Here is a 22,311-nt window from a genome sequence, read left to right on the forward strand (position 1 = left end):
AGGAAGGGGATCTGTATATCGGATCTTTATCTCTTGGCCAGAGTGGGAAGAATGGCTACAAAGAACATCTCTCACTCTTGGGGACGCATCCTGTTATGTATTACATAACCAACCCGTTGATTTGAATGTGTAATTCTCAATTTCACCTGTGGTGGTGCTGTAGGCATACAAAATGGGTATGATCAGATGATCACTGGAGATCTGAGTATTGGAATATCATGTGACCATAGTATAGTCTAGAGACTCTTCTGACAATTAGCTATTGTCCTAAGTGGAGAACCCCGTATTGACAGATTAAGTAGGTTGGCCACTCCTTCCATTAAGATGGCGTTGTGCCTTTAATGCCTTGTAGATGAACCCTGAATGTTCATCAAGTGATTTGGTGTGCCTGCTATTTATTTTTGTACTGTGTGCAGATGCTCTATGCTTCTTTCTTTACAACTCTGAGCTCTGCTGAATAGGAGGAGCTGTAGCTGCATAGCAAAACTCTCCCTCCCTGTCTCTGTCAGACTGTGAGGAGAATGACACAGGGATGGCCTGGAGTAGAGACAGAAATGGCAGATGTGTATATAAAGAGAGGTCAGCATGGTGAGAACAGGGAAAGGGAAGACGCAGAGACATGTCTAGTGGAGGAGATTTAGTAATAATTGACTGACCCCTTTAAATGTATATCAGGTCTCCAACTGATAAGACTGATGATTTGACTGTGAAGTTACATTTTACATTCTAAACTAGAGCTTAGTAAAAGCGCGGCCTCATTATATATGAGAGGATCTTACGTGAAGCCCATAGAGACGCTTCTCCCGGCCTCTGATCTCTGCGGCAAAGTGGCGAATCCTGAAGCTGTAGTTCCAGTAAATGTGAATAATTTCATGCTCTTCTCCTTGGAGGGGAAGTTCTCCGGAGGCTAAAGTCGTTTACGTTCTTGGCCCCAGCTATGATTTTATTACATTTGCCATCTGAAGCTAATACTTGGATATATATTTACATGGTGATGCGGTTACCTAGGTCTTCACATAGTAACAGTTGTCACAGAAATTGGTGGCAAACCTAAAATAAGCCAAGTGAATCACATTAATAATTCTCCAGGTTCTCCCAAGGAAACACGGAACACATGAAAGGTCATCGGTGAGATGTGGAGCGTGTGGTGTATGCCGGGCACTAAGTAATAAGCTTCTCCGGAGACGGCTGTCAATTATACCTGTGCTTTACACGAGGCGTCCTAAAATGTGGGGGCTAAGGATTCCCCAGTAGTCCACATGTGATCTATCTATAACAGAGCCCCTATAAGTAGCTATATCTATACATACATGGATACAAGATGAAATATGATTGGTGGATTGGGTTTGTTTGCAGCCTTGTAAATAGCATGTAAATGGTGGTTTACCCCTACATGACTGATGGTAGATAGATTTCGAATAATTTCGGGGAGAGGTCAGAGAATCTCCATGTGTAAGTGTTCCTCAGTGGTCTCCTGCCCTCTCTGGGTATGAAGGCTTCCAGATTCAATGGCCAGACTGGGGGTGCTGACAGGGGTGGATTAAGAGGACCATGGACCATCAGATGTAAAAATTTGAGGGCCTCCTCTAGTCTAGTTTATTATGGTTTGACAATTACTGTATATATAGGGTACCAAGATTCGGAAAGGAATTGGGGTGTCCTTTATGTCAGCTTTGTTTTTGGGGGCTACTAAAGAGTTTCGGGTTAAAGAAAGAGTGCCCGAAGAGTGGCTTTATTTAAATCTACTACTGGGAGCTCAGTCTTAAAGAAAGAGATGGGAGAGAACGATAAGATATGCATGACATGGACAGATAGATATGAGATACATGGAAAAATAGACAGATAATGGATGGATAGAAAGATAGATAGATATGAGATAGATAGATAGATAGATAGATAGATAGATAGATAGATATTAGATAGATAGATAGATAGGAGATAGATAGATAGGAGATATATAGGAGATAGATAGATAGAAGATAGATAGATATGAGATAGAAGATAGATAGATAGATAGATATGAGATAGATATATGATAGATAGATAGATATGAGATAGATATATGATAGATAGATAGATAGATAGATGGATATGAGATGAATAGATAGATGGATATGAGATAGATAGATATGAGATGAATAGATAGATAGATATGAGATAGATAGATAGATAGATATGAGATAGATAGATAGATAGATAGATAGATATGAGATAGATATATGATAGATAGATAGATAGATAGATATGAGATAGATATATGATAGATAGATAGATAGATAGATGGATATGAGATGAATAGATAGATGGATATGAGATAGATAGATATGAGATGAATAGATAGATAGATATGAGATAGATAGATAGATAGATATGAGATAGATAGATAGATAGATGGATATGAGATGGATAGATAGATAGATATGAGATGTGCAACATCCCCCACCGGGGCCTAGCCTTTGAGGTGAGGCCTGGAGACAGCCGGGGCCCGCGGTACCGGAGTGGCTGGCGGTTGCGGCCTATTGTCACGGTGCTTGGTACGGGGGAACCGGGGGGCTGTCCTACAGCCTGGCAGGTCTCCAGCAGGGTGGTGTTGGCAAGAAATGATGAGGGAGCGGCTGCTATAGTGGAACTCCCTGGGGCAACCCCTTAATGTCCCGAGTGTGAGTCTCTGGGTGATGGACAGGGTGCCGGTGATGAAGGCAGCCGTATTAGCAGGGACCAGACGGAGACAGAAGTTGAAGAAAACAACTTACAGTTCTTTATTTGAACCGCAGGAACCGCAGCAAACGTGCCTTTAACAGGTAGGTAGGGTGCTGAGATGTGAGTTGGAGGGAGCCTCACCAGCCTGGATGTAGAGGGCAGGCTGGGAGGCAGCTGTGTCCTGGTAGGAAGCTTCAGCTTGTCCTGTAGGGCTTCAGGTATCACCTTTAAAGGTAAGATGATACCCCTTTTCCTCACTACACTAACTCTCGTCTAATGCTCCACTCTTCAGAGGCAGGGGCTAGGCTCTTCCTGCTCTGGTATGGGCTAGACAGAGATTACTCACTCACTCTAGGATTCTCCTACACTTGAATCTCTCTGAAAAGATCTCTGGAAAGACCAACTCCAGAACATTCCTGGCCAGGGGGTTTTATTACCTTCCTTTGGTCAGGTGGTGGCTGCTCCTCCAATCACATCTCAGCTTACAGAGCACAGGATGTAACACAAATCATTGGACAATAGCATCTTGCATCATACAAAATACTTAACCTCTGCCTTGCCAGGCAGGATTCACCACTGCAATATCCCCTATGTCCTATAACAGTGATGGCGAACCTTTTAGAGCCTGAGTGCCCAAACTTCAACTAAAAGCCACCTATTTATTGCAAAGTGCCAGCACAGCAATGTAAGCAGTAATTTATTTCTCATTTTTCTTTGACAACTTTCAATCGTTCAGCCTCCTAAAGACACCAACGCAGTTGAAAGGAGGAGGGCAAATTCCCCTGTCATTGTAGGAAGGTTCTGTAGGAAGACTCTTTGAGTCCTGTCTGGTGAACTTCATGCTGGGGCGATGGCCCGGGTGCCCACAGAAAGGGCTCAGAGTGCCGTCTCTGGCACCCGTGCCATAGGTTCGCCACCACTGTCCTATAAGGACCATGTAGTGTGATGTGGATACATGCAGGTGGGACATATTCGCAAACCCTCCCTCGCCATTGCATCGGCGAGGGTGTTGCATACCCCGGGGGCAATTGAAAGAGCCGCCCTCGGCTCGACTATAGATGTTTTGGGGCACAGAGGGGGCTAAGGGCACTTCTGGGAAGTGCAGGCTATGTGAGGTGTAAGGACAAACCGCCCATGGTCCTGGAGACAGGCACCTGGGTTGGTGTCGGACTAAGACAAAAACATATAGCTGTATGACAGTTGGTCGCTGACGCCATTAACCGAACTGTACAGTAGGAAAGGTGTGGTGTCATGTCCTGTAATCCACTCCTTGCACCAAGGCCTGTATATTTGTTGTGTCAACACTTCTTCCCTGGCGGCAATTATATAGTGTGTCTATCTGCATTGCGTTAGCATATGCGACACAAGTACCTCCTGACTGGCATCCTTACCCATGTATGGGTGGCATCCAGGTGCTATCTTTGTAACACCCCCGGTCCCCTAAAGACCCGCAGTTTACGGACTACCCCCACGTGCAAACCTCAGTTTGAGGGATCAGGTAGCGGTCAGTGTTTTACATAGAAAGACGGTCCGACACAGCCACACTACAACCTGAAAAGCCTATGAAAGGGTTAATGCAGACTACTGGCAAATATGACAGTGTGCAAACAGGTGATGAATTCACATTGGCTTAGGAGCCCAATGGGTACACATCTTGAACGTTACCAAGTTACAGAGGTAGATAGGCTACTCAGGGTAGCACGGTAGCAAATGTCTCTTTTCCTGCAAAGAAAAGGCATGGAAGTGCAAACATAATGTCCATACCTAAAAAGGAAGGCATTAAGTGCAAAATACTAATAAATAAAGTGGCAACTTTTCCTGGTAGTATCTGGCAAAAGTCTCACAGAAGGTCTCTAATGACAAAGTCCATCTTCTGGGTACAGCCCTTGATGTGGGGAAAAGTGCACTGAGAAGCAAAGGGTCTCCTCTATGTGTAGAGGGACAGAGTCCTTTGAAGAAATCTCTGCTGTGGCAGAGGAAGGGGTGCTATCATAGCACATGACAGTGTATAATCTCTTGACTGAGATAAATAAGGGTAAGAGTCTCAGGAAAGTCTCTGGCTCTTTGGGGTAAGGACAGAAATATACAATATGTACAGATTGTACAGTACCTGAAGTGGGTTACAGCCCTTCAGGGGTTAATCTTGCTGCTCAAGAGTAATGGCTGCAGGCATGGGAGCAGGAACTGCAGCAGGGACATCATCAGCCTGGGTGAAGAAAGCAGTGTTGAAATCCGTCACCTGAAGACATCTGGTGGTAGACACTGGAACTGCTGACATGGAACACCCAGAAGCTGGAGCTGGAACAGTAGGAAGGTCATCTGCGACGGCAGGCATCTCAGCAAAGGAAGGAGACAGGCACTTCTCTGACTGACCTTCTGTAGCTGGGGGCGCTGTGGAGCGCATGATGATGATCGCAGGAGCTGTAACTTCTTCACTGCTGACAGCTGAAGGATTGTTGTTCCTGGACTGACCTGCGGCTCTTGGGGGCGCTGTTGCGCTGGCGGTGGTAACCTCTGTAGCTGGCAGGGCATTCTCACCGGACAGCCTGGGCCTCTTAGCAGGTGGTCCTGGATACTCCGCAGGACGATCAGCAGCATTAGATAAGGGGTCAGGCCCCTTTAAGAGAGTCCCTTTTGTAGCCGGGGCTAAGGGAGATATAGTAACAGTCACTGTGATATAGGCCCTGGGGGCCACGGTACTCACATCCACGGTGGTCCTAAGGAGGTCCGGAATCGGAGGAGGCAGCCGCTGTGGAGAATCCGCCATTGGAGACTGCGTACGGGAGACAGCAGTAAGCGGTGCAGCAGATGAAGGTGCCCGAGGCTCGTGGGCAGGCCATGCGACACTTGGTTCTTCATCTCAGGGGCTGTGCGGCATGTCTGCAGGACAGGAGACAGCACGTGGAGAAATCCAAGATGGCCGATTAACCTCTTTGATGCTGGATGGCGGCTGCGCTGACTCTGAGGTACCTCGTGGGCTCTCACTGGCGTTGCAGCGCGGGAGAGTTTCGCACCAGAGGGCGGAGCTTGAGTCTTTCCCGCCAGGAGCAGTGGCGGGCTGAATTTTCTGCTGCGCCACAGCGCGGTGAGGCAGGATTCGCGCCATACGCGCAGGGGGCGGAGCTTAGCGATGTCTCTGGGCTGGAATTACTTGCTGCGCCACAGTTTCGTGAGGTAAAAATCTTCAGGCGCGGCAGCGCCGGATGTAGCAGAGCTGGTACAGTTCTTGCAGGGATTAACCTCTTGAGTGCTGGAGCGGCGCTCGACAGCACGTGGCAGCAGTATAACACAGTTCAATCCAGAAACACACAATCACTTGGGCCTAACCCGGATGGCAGCAGGGTTAGGCAGCACAGTCTTTAATAAAGGAAAGTCTTTAATGCCGTGATAAGGCACAGAAGTATCAATCCTGTTCGTGACGCCACTTGCAACATCCCCCACCGGGGCCTAGCCTTTGAGGTGAGGCCTGGAGACAGCCGGGGCCCGCGGTACCGGAGTGGCTGGCGGTTGCGGCCTAAGCACGCTATTGTCACGGTGCTTGGTACGGGGGAACCGGGGGGCTGTCCTACAGCCTGGCAGGTCTCCAGCAGGGTGGTGTTGGCAAGAAATGATGAGGGAGCGGCTGCTATAACGGAACTCCCTGGGGCAACCCCTTAATGTCCCGAGTGTGAGTCTCTGGGTGATGGACAGGGTGCCGGTGATGAAGGCAGCCGTATTAGCAGGGACCAGACGGAGACAGAAGTTGAAGAAAACAACTTACAGTTCTTTATTTGAACCGCAGGAACCGCAGCAAACGTGCCTTTAACAGGTAGGTAGGGTGCTGAGATGTGAGTTGGAGGGAGCCTCACCAGCCTGGATGTAGAGGGCAGGCTGGGAGGCAGCTGTGTCCTGGTAGGAAGCTTCAGCTTGTCCTGTAGGGCTTCAGGTATCACCTTTAAAGGTAAGATGATACCCCTTTTCCTCACTACACTAACTCTCGTCTAATGCTCCACTCTTCAGAGGCAGGGGCTAGGCTCTTCCTGCTCTGGTATGGGCTAGACAGAGATTACTCACTCACTCTAGGATTCTCCTACACTTGAATCTCTCTGAAAAGATCTCTGGAAAGACCAACTCCAGAACATTCCTGGCCAGGGGGTTTTATTACCTTCCTTTGGTCAGGTGGTGGCTGCTCCTCCAATCACATCTCAGCTTACAGAGCACAGGATGTAACACAAATCATTGGACAATAGCATCTTGCATCATACAAAATACTTAACCTCTGCCTTGCCAGGCAGGATTCACCACTGCAATATCCCCTATGTCCTATAAGGACCATGTAGTGTGATGTGGATACATGCAGGTGGGACGTATTCGCAAACCCTCCCTCGCCATTGCATCGGCGAGGGTGTTGCAGATGGATAGATAGATAGATAGATATGAGATAGTTAGATGGAGAGATAGATATGAGATAGTTAGATGGAGAGATAGATGATAGATAGATAGATAGATAGATAGATAGTATAAAGAAAGCGGGCAGCACTCCGTTGTAGATAAAAGTAAAAAAGTGTCTTTATTCCATAGTGAGCAACTGTGACAGCGACGTTTCGGCTCTGCAAGAGCCTTTCTCAAGCCATTCAAACAGTGAAATGGTGGCCATATTTAAATACAACAGGTGATCACATGACAAATTGGGATACTCCCACCATTTTTGTATAACTGTGATATAATGCATATTACATAGTCAAATTACATATCGTGAACATTAAACATAGTGCACAATGTAAAATACATGTATATGTATGTGATAGACATTAAAATTGTGTTATATATAACAAACAGCTTTATTAGTGACACAGATTAGTCCAGCCATTGGTCTTGTCTGTGTAAAGGTGCTCAAGTGCTTCTGTGTTGACAGCAATGCTTCCCAGTTGTTTCCACGTGTCGACCTTCCCTGATCAGCAACAATGTACTCCGATACATGTAAAAAAATTTCTTTGAAAAAATTTTTTTGAAAAAAGGAAAAAAGGAAGAAAAATGCTACATGGAACGCAAGCTGAGCGCCAAAATGTGCGCATAAAAAATATGTCGCACGGTGGGACACACACTATGCGCCTGGTTCTGCGCATGTGTATTATGCCCCAGCAAGAGCGTCTGGTGCTATGGAAACCAAAAATGAAAATTTATCAGATAAAACATAGATGATTCTGGAATGCAATATTCATGCAATTTACATAAAGGAAAAGTCCACGATGTGTCAGCCATAAATCAGGACCAATTGGCTGTGATAACAACCATGTTGGATGCACGTTGATATTGATTCACCAACGATTGTATAACTCGCAAATATAAGGGACGACCTTGCTGAATATACCCCTAATAATAAACGGGGCAGACGGCATCATCAATCCCCTAAGTTTTTGACTGTACTTGTAAAAAACTGTACTGTACTTTTCTTTTAGAATATGAGCCTATCCCAGATGTCTCCTCGTGGAAGCCTCCCTACACAACTCCCAAAATATTCTTTTGTCATTTGGTGCTTCAAGAGCGCAAATTGATGCGCCGTTCATGAAATTGTCAAGTGCTATGGTAAACGTATTTCCATCCATTCCCTTATATTTTGTATATTGTTGTTCTTTCATAGGTTACGGTTGGTGTGTCTAGCCAGGGACCACACTGTCTTTTATACAAGTACAGTCAAATACTTAGGGGATTGATGATGCCGTCTGCCCCGTTTATTATTAGGGGTATATTCAGCAAGGTCGTCCCTTATATTTGCGAGTTATACAATCGTTGGTGAATCAATATCAACGTGCATCCAACATGGTTGTTATCACAGCCAATTGGTCCTGATTTATGGCTGACACATCGTGGACTTTTCCTTTATGTAAATTGCATGAATATTGCATTCCAGAATCATCTATGTTTTATCTGATAAATTTTCATTTTTGGTTTCCATAGCACCAGACGCTCTTGCTGGGGCATAATACACATGCGCAGAACCAGGCGCATAGTGTGTGTCCCACCGTGCGACATATTTTTTATGCGCACATTTTGGCGCTCAGCTTGCGTTCCATGTAGCATTTTTCTTCCTTTTTTCCTTTTTTCAAAAAAAATTTTTTTTCAAAAAAATTTTTTCAAAGAAATTTTTTTACATGTATCGGAGTACATTGTTGCTGATCAGGGAAGGTCGACACGTGGAAACAACTGGGAAGCATTGCTGTCAACACAGAAGCACTTGAGCACCTTTACACAGACAAGACCAATGGCTGGACTAATCTGTGTCACTAATAAAGCTGTTTGTTATATATAACACAATTTTAATGTCTATCACATACATATACATGTATTTTACATTGTGCACTATGTTTAATGTTCACGATATGTAATTTGACTATGTAATATGCATTATATCACAGTTATACAAAAATGGTGGGAGTATCCCAATTTGTCATGTGATCACCTGTTGTATTTAAATATGGCCACCATTTCACTGTTTGAATGGCTTGAGAAAGGCTCTTGCAGAGCCGAAACGTCGCTGTCACAGTTGCTCACTATGGAATAAAGACACTTTTTTACTTTTATCTACAACGGAGTGCTGCCCGCTTTCTTTATACTATTACTGGAGGACCTGAGGCCCGGTCCTAGGTTGCCTGCACCCAATTTTCTTTTTCTTTTTCTCTGAAGGTTTGTGCTGCTTGGACTTTCTTTTTGTATTTTTTGGCTGCTAAAAGCGTGCACCCTAGAACTTTTTTCTTTGTTTTCTTCGGTTTCATCACAATGGAACAGTCTACCCACAGCTATGGATTCCAGAGTTTTGCTTACACTGATGCGGACGGCGAAAGGATTCTACATGGCCTAACAGGTGATTCCACTTTCCTCACTACGCCTGGAACGGCTGAACTCATACGTAAATTTGAAAATGAATCCAAAAGACTCACCAGCTTACAGTTGCATCTCATCACATTAAGGAGATCACTGCATTGGAAACTAATCTTCCTGAGATGGACACACAATTGAAGTCGATTTTGACCACAGATGAATATAACGTTTTTTTGCTACGGTTCAGACGCATGTGAAAACTGGCAAATCTGAACAAGAACTTACCAAGCGTAATAAATGGATGTGGGCTATTATATGTGGGAGAAACGACACTTGAATTTAAGACGCGCCTCAACCAACACAGATATACGATACGATCCAACCGCAAAGATCTCCCGATATCGAAACACTTTTCAGAAGCTGGACATCTAGAGAAACATCTCAGTTTCCGTCTCATTGATCACGTGCCACCTCCTATACGTGGTGGTGATAGAGTAGCTATTCTAAAAAAGCGTGAGTTACATTGGATCTATACCCTTGACACACTGAGACCACAGGGTCTCAATGTGGATTTTAAACTTTGGTCCCTATGATCCTGTTGATCCAGCTGTAGTTCCTTTTGTATAGTCCATCATCAGAGTAGCAATGAGTAACTTTCTGTGATATAATAATTTTGACATTATATGTCTTTTTTTTCTTTTAGAATATGAGCCTATCCCAGATGTCTCCTCGTGGAAGCCTCCCTACACAACTCCCAAAATATTCTTTTGTCATTTGGTGCTTCAAGAGCGCAAATTGATGCGCCGTTCATGAAATTGTCAAGTGCTATGGTAAACGTATTTCCATCCATTCCCTTATATTTTGTATATTGTTGTTCTTTCATAGGTTACGGTTGGTGTGTCTAGCCAGGGACCATACTGTCTTTTATACAAGTACAGTCAAAAACTTAGGGGATTGATGATGCCGTCTGCCCCGTTTATTATTAGGGGTATATTCAGCAAGGTCGTCCCTTATATTTGCGAGTTATACAATCGTTGGTGAATCAATATCAACGTGCATCCAACATGGTTGTTATCACAGCCAATTGGTCCTGATTTATGGCTGACACATCGTGGACTTTTCCTTTATGTAAATTGCATGAATATTGCATTCCAGAATCATCTATGTTTTATCTGATAAATTTTCATTTTTGGTTTCCATAGCACCAGACGCTCTTGCTGGGGCATAATACACATGCGCAGAACCAGGCGCATAGTGTGTGTCCCACCGTGCGACATATTTTTTATGCGCACATTTTGGCGCTCAGCTTGCGTTCCATGTAGCATTTTTCTTCCTTTTTTCCTTTTTTCAAAAAAATTTTTTCAAAGAAATTTTTTTACATGTATCGGAGTACATTGTTGCTGATCAGGGAAGGTCGACACGTGGAAACAACTGGGAAGCATTGCTGTCAACACAGAAGCACTTGAGCACCTTTACACAGACAAGACCAATGGCTGGACTAATCTGTGTCACTAATAAAGCTGTTTGTTATATATAACACAATTTTAATGTCTATCACATACATATACATGTATTTTACATTGTGCACTATGTTTAATGTTCACGATATGTAATTTGACTATGTAATATGCATTATATCACAGTTATACAAAAATGGTGGGAGTATCCCAATTTGTCATGTGATCACCTGTTGTATTTAAATATGGCCACCATTTCACTGTTTGAATGGCTTGAGAAAGGCTCTTGCAGAGCCGAAACGTCGCTGTCACAGTTGCTCACTATGGAATAAAGACACTTTTTTACTTTTATCTACAACGGAGTGCTGCCCGCTTTCTTTATACTATTACTGGAGGACCTGAGGCCCGGTCCTAGGTTGCCTGCACCCAATTTTCTTTTTCTTTTTCTCTGAAGGTTTGTGCTGCTTGGACTTTCTTTTTGTAGATAGATAGATAGATATGAGATAGATAGATAGATAGATATTAGATAGATAGATAGATAGATATGAGATAGATAGATAGATAGATAGATATGAGATAGATAGATTTTCTAGATGATAGATAGATGTTGTGTCTCCTCTTCTCCTGTAGCATTAGAGATCAGTCCAGCACACAGCCGCCTGGGAGCGCACATTTGTCTCGGTAATTGCCCGTTGCTTCATTCGCACATTTTCTCCACGTAATTTCCTCAAAGTAAGACAAAGAGAGCATTTTTGTGGTGGAGATATGTCGGGAGCTTTTAATTTTCTTTTAATTATGTGGAACGGTTCTCCATTTGTCTCCACATATCTGTGCCGCGGCGGCCGATGCTAAATCGACATTACGGCCACTTTATTTCGGGGTTTGTTACTGTTGGCCGGGTCTCATCTAACCACTGCCTGACGCAATCAGCGGAATAATGAATCTTCTCGGGGAAAAGCCTTTGTAGTCTCACTGTAAATGGGATTTATTTGACAATTTGGGAGTGTCTGCTGGACAATTTCAAGTAGGTTGTATATATTTCTGCAGCCAGCGATCGCTCTCGATGCCGAGCTATGTGCAAACCTTCACATTTTCTGCTTTCCAAAAAAACGAGGCGTTTTTTCATTCGGCTTCCAGTCACGTAGTAATTCTTCATTTTTATGGGAAGTAAGTAATCATGTTCCAACGCTTTTCTCCAACTGTGACTAAAATCAGAGGTGTGCCTCCATCCATACTATTACTAATAAAAAGCCCCGCTTCATGGCACAAATACATAGATTGTCACGTTACGTCTCTGCGGCTGCACTGCATCGTAATGGTCTCCGATAGTGGGATGGAGCATTCAATTAGAGACCACTTTACAATTAGGGCCTTGTAGACGGCCGTGTAATCAGCTTGATTAATCGGATGCTTTGTGATGTCTCTCAGGAGGCGTCTATACTGTAGACTTGTATATGTTATGTTATTAAAGGTGTTCGGTCAGCAGGTGACCCCTTTAAAATGCTGAGGGCAGAAAGAGCAGTGCAAGTCTATAATAATAATAATAATTTTTTACATAGTGCACACAGATTACGCTGCACAGCACAGAGTTTGCCAAATCAGTCCCTGTCCCCAATGGGACTCACAATCTAATCACCTACCAGTATGTTTTGGAGTGTGGGAGGAAACAGGAGGACCCAGAGGAAACCCACGCAAACACGGAGAGAACATACAAACTCTTTGCAGATGTTGACCCTGGGACTTGAACCCAGATCCCCGCTGCAAGGTTGTAATGCTACATTATAATGGTTTGATCACAAGTGCCCAGGGGTAGGGCCTTTCCTGTTACCTGCAATAGCCCGATTACAAGGTTTCCACTAAAATCCATGTGATTGGTGGCAAGCACCACATGTTTTGCATGTAAACGATGAAAAACTGGTGGTGCTCTTTACCAGTTGAAACACATAAGCGTCCGGGCGAAGCCCTTCCCAGTTCTGGGTGGATTGCGTTTTGAAATGCAATCCAAGCAGAAAGTGAGAACTCAGCCTAAAGCTTGAGTCATCGGTGATCTCAAGGCTAATGGCATGACCCACAGGACACATATGAGTGGAATATACTGATATTTCATCTACACAAGCCCAAAATCAGCATTAAGAATAAATACGGTATTGTGCTAGATCTCAGATGCAAATCACTCTTACTGTCTACCTGCAACCGCCACTAGAGGGAGCTCAGTGTCCAAAAATGTATACAGCTCTTATTCGTTGTACAAACGCAGTTTATGGATCTCCCCCTAGTGGTGGCTGCAGGTAAACATTATTTTGCTTCCCTCGTTACCTTTATATCTGCTCGCTTCTCCAACACAACACCAAAAAGGTTTTAAAGTTTTTGAGAATACCTCCTTATCTTCAATGCAGCCTCGACTCCTAGGAAGGGCAATGTATGTTATTAAATGGGTGTGACATGGGGAAAATTTTAGAAATGACACATGTGGACAGTACTTAGTACTGCCGGGATTGTAATATACACAGTATTTCTATATATCCACTATTTCCCTATTTTACCTACACAGCGAGATTCCTGACAGTATTCTAATGTCTGTTCCTTGTAAAACAGTGAGAAGCTGAGATTTCTTTCCCATACACAGGTCTATTAATTACTTCCCTTCTTCTCCTCTTCACAGATTATTCTTGTCAGCTCCTCCGTCTCTGAACAATGCCTCTTCACCAGCAGCGATGAAGGGGCGACCTTTCAGAAATATGTGATTACCTTCTCGGTGGAGACCCTCATTTTTCATCCGAAAGAGGAGGACAAGTTACTTGCTTACAGCAGAGATGCCAAGGTATTGTTTCTATCTTCAGCCGTGTGATCAAATTGAAATGATGTCGTTATCCGAAAAGTGCGACTCGATAGAAAAAGTAGTTTTTAAAACTTTCTATTGAAACCTCTGCAGGGAGGACTCAGGAATGGTAAAATACTCAGGTATGTAAAAGTACATACACAGTGGGCTGCAGGTTACAGTAATACTGTACAGTTCTCATTTACACATGGTAAAAGTAGTTTTACTGTGATGTACCCGTGTATACAGAATACGAGTATTACTGTGCCTTACTAAACATACAGGATAGGGGTAGTAGTACTGTGCTATGCCCATTTATAAAGAATGCAAGTATTGCTGTGCCTTGCCATATATACAGAAGAGGAGTAGTAGTACTATGCTGGGCCCATATATACAGGATTTGAGTATTACTGTTCTGTGCCCATATACAGGATAAGAGTAGTGGTAGTACTTTGGTGTGTCCATATGTACAGGATAGGAGAAGTAGCATGGGTGTGGTGCCCAAATATACAGGATGAGAGTAGTAGTGCTGTGCTGTACCCTTATATGCAGAATAGAAGTAGCTATTCAGGATAGGAGTAGTAGTACTCAACTGTGCCCATATATAGAGGATAGGAGTTGTAGAACTGTGCTGTGGCCATATATACAGGATAATAGTAGTAGTACTGTGCTGTGCCCATATATACAGGATAAGAGTAATAGTACTGTGCTGTGCCCATATATACAGGATAGGAGTAGTAGTACTGTGCTGTGCCCATATATACAGGATAAGAGTAATAGTACTGTGCTGTGCCCATATATACAGGATAAGAGTAATAGTACTGTGCTGTGCCCATATATACAGGATAGGAGTAGTAGTACTGTGCTGTGTCCATATATACAGGATAGGAGTAGTAGTACTGTGCTGTGCCCATATATACAGGATAGGAGTAGTAGTACTGTGCTGTGCCCATATATACAGGATAGGAGTAGTAGTACTGTGCTGTGGCCATATATACAGGATAGGAGTAGTAGTACTGTGCTGTGGCCATATATACAGGGTAGAAGTAGTAGTACTGTGCCCATATATACAGGATAAGAGTAGTAGTACTGTTCTGTGCCCATATATAGAGGATAAGAGTAATAGTACTGTGCTGTGGCCATACATACAGGATAGGAGTAGTAGTACTGTGATGTGCCTATATATGCAGAATAGGAGCAGTAGTACTGTGCTGTACCCATATATACAGGACAGGAATAGTAGTACTGCACTGTGCATATATGTACAGGATAGTAGTAGTACTGTGCTGTGCCCATATATACAGGATAGTAGTAGTACTGTGCTGTGCCCATATATACAGGATAGGAGTAGTAGTACTGTGCTGTGCCCATATATACAGGATAGGAGTAGTAGTACTGTGTTGTGCCCATATATTCAGGATAGGAGTAGTAGTACTGTGCTGTGATCATATATACAGGATAGGAGTAGTAGTACTGTGCTGTGCCCATATATACAGGATAGGAGTAGTAGTACTGTGCTGTGCCCATATATACAGGATAGGAGTAGTAGTACTGTGTTGTGCCCATATATTCAGGATAGGAGTAGTAATACTGTGCTGTGATCATATATACAGGATAGGAGTAGTAGTACTGTGCTGTGCCCATATATACAGGATAGGAGTAGTAGTACTGTGCTGTGCCCATGTCTGCATGATAAAAGAAGGAGTACTGTACACTGCTCATATGAAAATATGGAATGTGCCCCATAGATTTGTAAAGAAAATTGAAAATAGTACATTTTTGACTTGCTAAATGATGCGGCTTTGATGTCCCTCAGGAGATAACTGTATATAGATTTATACAGCTAATTAACACAAAAGGGTTTTTTGGGACGTTGTTATGGAAGACGGTTTGTTCACTTGAAAGGAGCTGGGATGTTGTACCACACTTTGGCCACTACACCTTCAACGGTGTCTGCTGCTTCTGACTCCATACAATGGGGGCCATTTACTAAGGGCCCGATTCGCGTTTTCCCGACGTGTTACCCGAATATTTCCGATTTGCGCCGATTTCCCCTGAATTGCCCCGAGATTTTGCCGCACGCGATCGGATTGTGGCGCATCGGCGCTGGCATGCACACGACGGAAATCGGGGGGCGTGGCCAAACGAAAACCCGACGGATTCGGAAAAACCGCCGCATTTAAAACAAAAAATCTGTTGTGGAGCTTGCACTTACCTTCACTCAGCCCGGCTCGGTGCACTCCAGTGCGTTCCGATGCTTTTCAGCGCAGCTGCGCCACCTGGTGGACGGCGGAGGAACTACCTTAATAAATCACGGCCGGACCCGAATCCACCGCAGAGAACGCGCCACTGGATCGCGAATGGACCGGGTAAGTAAATCTGCCCCAATGTCAGAGTTTTGAGAGCACCAAAAGACATTTAAGCTGCCCTATGTTAGACCCCATCGGACCTGATTTATATGACCTACACTTAACAAAGTCAGAGGAACCCCCTTCATTCAGAGTGAAATGCATTTGTTTGCAGTTATCTCCCCCTAGTGGTGGTGCAGGTAATCTCTATTGTCTGTGCAGCAAGAAGAAGTAGTTGAGTATTACTTAGATCCCTATCTAAGTTTTCCCTATTATGAATACTCCATTTATGGGATCATACAACTTTTAGGATGGTATATCGGGTTATGTCTTTTATGAATATTTTGCAGTATTTCTGCACATAGGTTGCCTCCTCCCTATTGAACACACTATAACTTGTACAATAGTAATGGGAGGCCATGTAAGACATAACACAAATAACTTCCCTCCTTCTTGACAAAATCCACAAATCGCCAGGAGCATCAACCTGATTTACTGTGAATCTCGTCCCGGTTACACGTGCTGCCACCTAATGCTGCGCCGCTCTCACTCTCCCGTCTATCACATCCCCCTTCCATCTGCATAATCGTCTTTATATTTTCCTTCCACAGCTTTATGTCTCAGTAAATCTTGGGAAACAATGGGATCTACTGCAAGAACAAGTCACCAAAGAACATATATTCTGGTGAGTCCTCACATTCCCATCTCACAGAAACAATGTAACTGATTGTTATCCTCTGATATATGTCGTGTAAAGTGGGTACGGAAAGTCTTCAGAACCCTTTCAATTTTTCACTTTTTCATTGGAGCCAATTGGTAACATCAAAAAAGTTCTTTTTTTAGCTCATTAGTATACACTCTGCACCTCATCTTGGCAGGAAAAAAACAGAAATGTAGACATCTTTGCCAATTAATTAAACAAGAAATGCTGAAATATCACATGGTCGTAAGTATTCAGACCTTTTGTTGAATACTGAGACACTCATATTTGAACTTGATTAGGAAAGGCACACACCTGTCTATATAAGATCTGACAGCTCACAGTGCATGTCAGAGCCCATGAGAATCATGAAGTCTAAGGAACTGCCCAAGGAGCTTAGAGACAGAATTGTGGCACAGATCTGACCAAGGTTACAAAAGAATTTCTGCAGCACTCAAGGTTCCTAAGAGCACAGTGGCCAACGCTTGTCTTGGTCTTGGGATGACCAAATGGGCGGGTGCAGGAAGTGGGATATTATAACATAAGAACTGAGCCATTATACCAAGGATTCCACTAAGAAGGCCATCATACTGTGTTGGCCAACCAGAAGGGGCTATATGTTATGGGGCCACTAAAGGAGAGGGGTATTGTACTGTCTAAGGCTATAGTCACACGGCCGTATGGGGGACGTATATACGGGCAACGTATATACACCATATATACGCCCCCCCCCCCCCATAGACAGCAATGGGCACACAGCCCCTCCTTCTGTGCCCACCGTGCTACCTGTGAGTGTAGCCTAAGGGAAGGTGTTAGGGGCTGGGAAATGGGAACACCAACTTTTTTCACTCTTTCCATTTCCAGGAAGTTGGGAGGGCATGGGTAGATGATATAGGATGACAAAGTCTTCTGCAGCAGTAATTTGGCATTAAAAAGTTGCAAACAGCACGACCCATGTTGCATTTTACTTCATTTGCCTTGTGACTAATGTCTGCCCGTGCTGTGTACCTATTGTTACATGATGACATATCAGAAGTATTGATTGGGGGAGGTCTGGGTGCTGAGACCCTGACCCATTGCTGAATTGAAGGGGCAGATCATGTCAGCTGAGCTCTGAGCCATCACAAATGTGATAATTTTCTACTTTGTTATCTTTTTGGGTCCATACAACACTTTGTAATTGCTCTATTCTTCTTACGGACCCCCCTACATGATGTCCATGTGTCCTAATGGAATCATAAACAGTGTACAAGACAAAATATGGGTAAAAAAATGCAGGAATGCAAAAAACAATCATGACTTATAACAACATTGTGGACTAAATTAGGTCCTTCTTCAGGCTAGAATTGTCGACTTCCTTCTAGTAAGGAGCATTTCTAAATTCCTATTAGATATCACAATTCCCCATAAAGCCTGAAGAAGGACTATAGTTGATCCAAAACATTGCCCAAAGTTATAACATTTTCACAAAATTCTTAAAAGTCGGGTCAATTTTGGACCTTCAACTAACTTATGGACCTGGGGGTTAGGGTACCATATTAATCTTATCAAAAATTTTACATGAAAAAAAAGAGGCTTACCGTAAATACATACCTAGATGTGAGTCCAATGAGGCACATCAGACGATGAGGGAAGTGAAGCTGGGACAGTATTCGTGGGATCGAGGGACCAAGATGAGTATACACTTTTAAATTTTAAAAATTATAATTATTAATTAAAAATTATACAGGGTGATTTCAGACACCAATCTACTCGTCCATAAGGACCTGTGGGTGGTTTAGTGTCCAAAATCAGTCTGTCAGGTTCCCCAAACCACAATGAGCGGCTTCGTATCAAAATTGGGGGTTGGGGACTGCAGAACAGGACTTCAGTCAGAAGTCTGGGTTTGGTTCATCCCCCTTTTCCACTGGTAACACCTGCAATCTGTGCTGGTTATCCTTTATATGCCGCATGTAGCATGTAATTGCCACTATTTTTAAGAGGATCGGGGTGGCTACCAAAATGGTGGGAATTACATGTCCTAGGCCTCTATACTCTTGACATATAAAGGATAAGACCCCTGATCGGCACCAGCTATTCCGGGTGTTACCTGTCTCGGTGAGCAGAAAAATTTAAATCCGCTTTCGGATTTGGGTTTGGCAAACTTGCTGGACCCGAATACTGATGAATCCCCTCACCACTAGATACTGCTCATGGGAAGTCCCAATATAACAATGGGACCTTCCAGGCAAAAAAAAAAACCTCACTCTGCTACACGTGTGTTTATGAGCTTAAGCCTCATAAAATATGTAAAAATTCAGTTTTTCTAAAACCCAGACTACAATTAACCAGTTAGCGGCGGCTTTATACATAATAACACTTAAACACTCCTATCTGATGGTGAAACTTCAAAGAACAAGAATTCACAGCGTAACAGAATACAGCAGCAATAAAAATGGAATATTAGATGGCAATTCTCTATCTTTTCACAAAATAATGAGAATATGCCCCAAAAAAGATTCCCATGGAACATAGAATTAGGTATTTCCATTTCTTAATTGCACCTAAAGCAAAGTTTTCATTTAATTACAAACATCATGGGGGAGATTTATCAGAAGTATCTGAAAGCAAAATAGGAAGAGGGGGGTAGGAGGCCAAGTTTGTAATCATTGAATAGATTTTTGAAAAATATTTGACACATATATTTTTAGTTTTTTAATCCGAAGTGAATTTCAATAAATATTTTACCGTCCTGACCTTTTTGTTGCATCCAGTTATGAACCATCCTGCAACTTTAACAATAACACGGTTGCATTAACAATACAAAGAACGGCCTCCTATTCATCTCTCTATATTATGGAAGGTCATGTATTGTACGATAATTCATGTTACGATCCGTAGAAGTCGTGATTTTTTTTTTTATGATGCCAAAACCCAAACCATGTTTTTTTTAAATATAAAAATACATTTAGAATTTTTGGAAAAGTTGAGTCTAGTATGACAAATTCTGTGTATGGCGTTTAATATCCGCTCCGTTCCCTTAATGTATAGCGCTGTAAATAACCTCATAATGCTTCGGCGGGAATCGAGTCGTCTTCATTGCCGGATGGTGATCGATGAGTTCTCCTCTCAATTAATAGTCAACAGATGGCGCAGAATAAAGAGGAGAAAGCAGCTATTCTGCCACGAGCCGCCATACAATCAATTACGTGACGATAGACAGCTCTTTCAGGATTTCTTATTTACTAGCCAGAAAACTCGCTATATTATAGCGTTATATTGTGCACGGCACCCTGGAGAATTTCACATTGTGTTCCAAGTTATATCTAGATTGAGTCAGGAATAGAAGTGATGCAAGGAAATAGGGAGAACGGTGGACCATTTCATTGACAGTGTTATGATTGTTTCAATTTTCCCTTACGGATAATTGCATTTTTGATATATTTTTTGAGATTTAAAGGGGTCATCCCACCATCACTATTGAACCCCCAACAGGGGCAGATTAAGACTGCCATGGGCCCTGGGCTGTATGAATATTATAGCTCCGACAAGTCTGGAATCACTTCCTACATATGGGACTAGAATCAGGTTCTTGGGGAAGGGATGATGTGACCCTTCTCCCTGGTTTCAGTCAGTGGTTTTAGGACCTTTGGAGTTCCTGAAATGGCTTTTGTGTACATGTGTATTGAGAGAAGGAACAGATGTGTGAGTATTTCATGGGTGAAGGTCCTTCTGAGTACAACATTTGTTGGGCAGTTTGGGTGGCCATGGACCCCATAGAAGGCTTAGGCCCAAACCACCTATATTATAATCCACTGCTGAACCCCAACCTCATGACATGTCTGGCGCCCTACTGACCTTAAGAAAAGATATGAAAAAAAGCCTACCTTCAGATGTCTCAAAAAAGTGAACAGATCTGTGGTCCAGTATGAACATAAATGATCCATTCACATCGTCAAGATCTCATCTTTAGTATTTGCACCCCTGTCAAACAATAAGAGGATTCATTTCAATAGTAGGAAAAACTTGTACAGGCGGTCCCCTACTTAAGGACACCCGACTTACAGACGACTCATAGTTACAGACGGACCCCTCTGCCCACTGTGGCCTCTGGTGAAGCTCTCTGGAGGCTTTACTATAGTCCCAGACTGCAATGTCCAGCTGTAAGGTGTCTGTAATGAAGCTTTATTGATAATCCTTGGTCCAATTACATCAAAAAAATTTTAACTCCAATTGTCACTTGGGCAAAAAAAAAAATTTGTCTGGAGCTACAATGATAAAATATACAATTCCGACTTACATACAAATTCAACTTAAGAACAAACCTACAGAACCTATCTTGTACGTAACCCGGGGACTGCCTGTAATATCTTTAGTTATAATAATAATAATAATAATAATAATAATAATTTTAGTCTCCATTCAGAATCATAGAATCATAACAAAAATATCTTGGGATCACTGTTGAGTCCTTCAATGTCTATATTGTAGCTCGGCATAAGAAAGGGATTTTTGTTTCTTAGGGGTTTCTTAGGGATCCTGGTATTGCACCATTTTCAATTGTATGTAACAATTACCTTTATAAATTAAGGAGGAGGAGACTACTTTTGGAGGAACGATATGAAGAAGAAGGGCCTACAGCTCGACAATACGTAGCTTTGTGAAGCCAATAGTGGGCCCTATACCGCATCTGGAGCAATCACTTACTACTTTAATCTACATCTTCGATCACACTGATGATATTTTCTGGGCATACAAGGAAAACAGAGATCACAAGAAATTAAAAGCACACATGGATGGTGGATGGTGGACATCTCTGTAACCTTTCTTCTTCTGTAACCCAAACCAGCAGGGATTAATTATTCCTAATAAGTTCTTTAGGTAGGGGAAAGAGGTTATCCTTGTGGATATGCATTTGGACCAGAGATTCCCATAGGCAATGTTACCTGGGTATGCAAATTAGATTTTCCTGGGTATGCAAATTAGATTTTCTCCAGAAATGGATGTTGTAATGCCACCTCATGTTTCATGTCATGTGGATGGGTTGGACATTGTCCTATCGAGTAGATACCTAAAGGAGGCAAAGAAAGACATATTTTTTCTTTGCCCGAGAGGTACTAACCATAGATTATAGAATAATTACCGTAGGTATGGATGTTAGTGAATAATAAAATCGATGAGAAAAGTTATTACCGAAAGGAAGCATTGCCTCGTTACTGTGCAGTCATAAGAAGCCATCAAGGTATCTTTCATTGATTCTTTTTATTGCCATCTGTTCCTTGGAGAGAAATTCTGGAAGAAAAACAAAAGTACCCTCACCCAAAAAATTCATGACCCACTGCCTGGTCTTGGCCACCATCGGAAATGCTAGTGGGGGGGGGGGGGGGAGGAATATGCACTTAGCAGCAGTTCATTTCCATGTGAGTGACAAGGCTGGCTCCCCGCCAGAGCACTGAGATGCTTTGTTGTCCCCCATGGGTCACATCCTTTGATGGAACACAACAACCCAAA

The 22,311-nt window shown here is 43.0% G+C and overlaps 1 protein-coding gene across 4 annotated transcripts in view; it reads left to right on the plus strand.

The window, feature by feature from the left end:
• Positions 1 to 22,311, plus strand: part of SORCS2 (sortilin related VPS10 domain containing receptor 2) — a 661,827-nt gene that overhangs the window by 500,547 nt on the left and 138,969 nt on the right. For all 4 annotated transcript variants that reach the window (XM_072126131.1, XM_072126132.1, XM_072126133.1 and 1 more), the window contains exons 4-5: positions 13,618 to 13,776; positions 16,733 to 16,806. In XM_072126131.1, the coding sequence (XP_071982232.1) occupies positions 13,618 to 13,776; positions 16,733 to 16,806 (233 nt within the window). The remainder of the gene's footprint in view (positions 1 to 13,617; positions 13,777 to 16,732; positions 16,807 to 22,311) is intronic.

This window comes from Engystomops pustulosus, chromosome 1, assembly GCF_040894005.1.
Source record: "Engystomops pustulosus chromosome 1, aEngPut4.maternal, whole genome shotgun sequence".
In the NCBI taxonomy this organism is placed as follows: domain Eukaryota; kingdom Metazoa; phylum Chordata; class Amphibia; order Anura; family Leptodactylidae; genus Engystomops; species Engystomops pustulosus.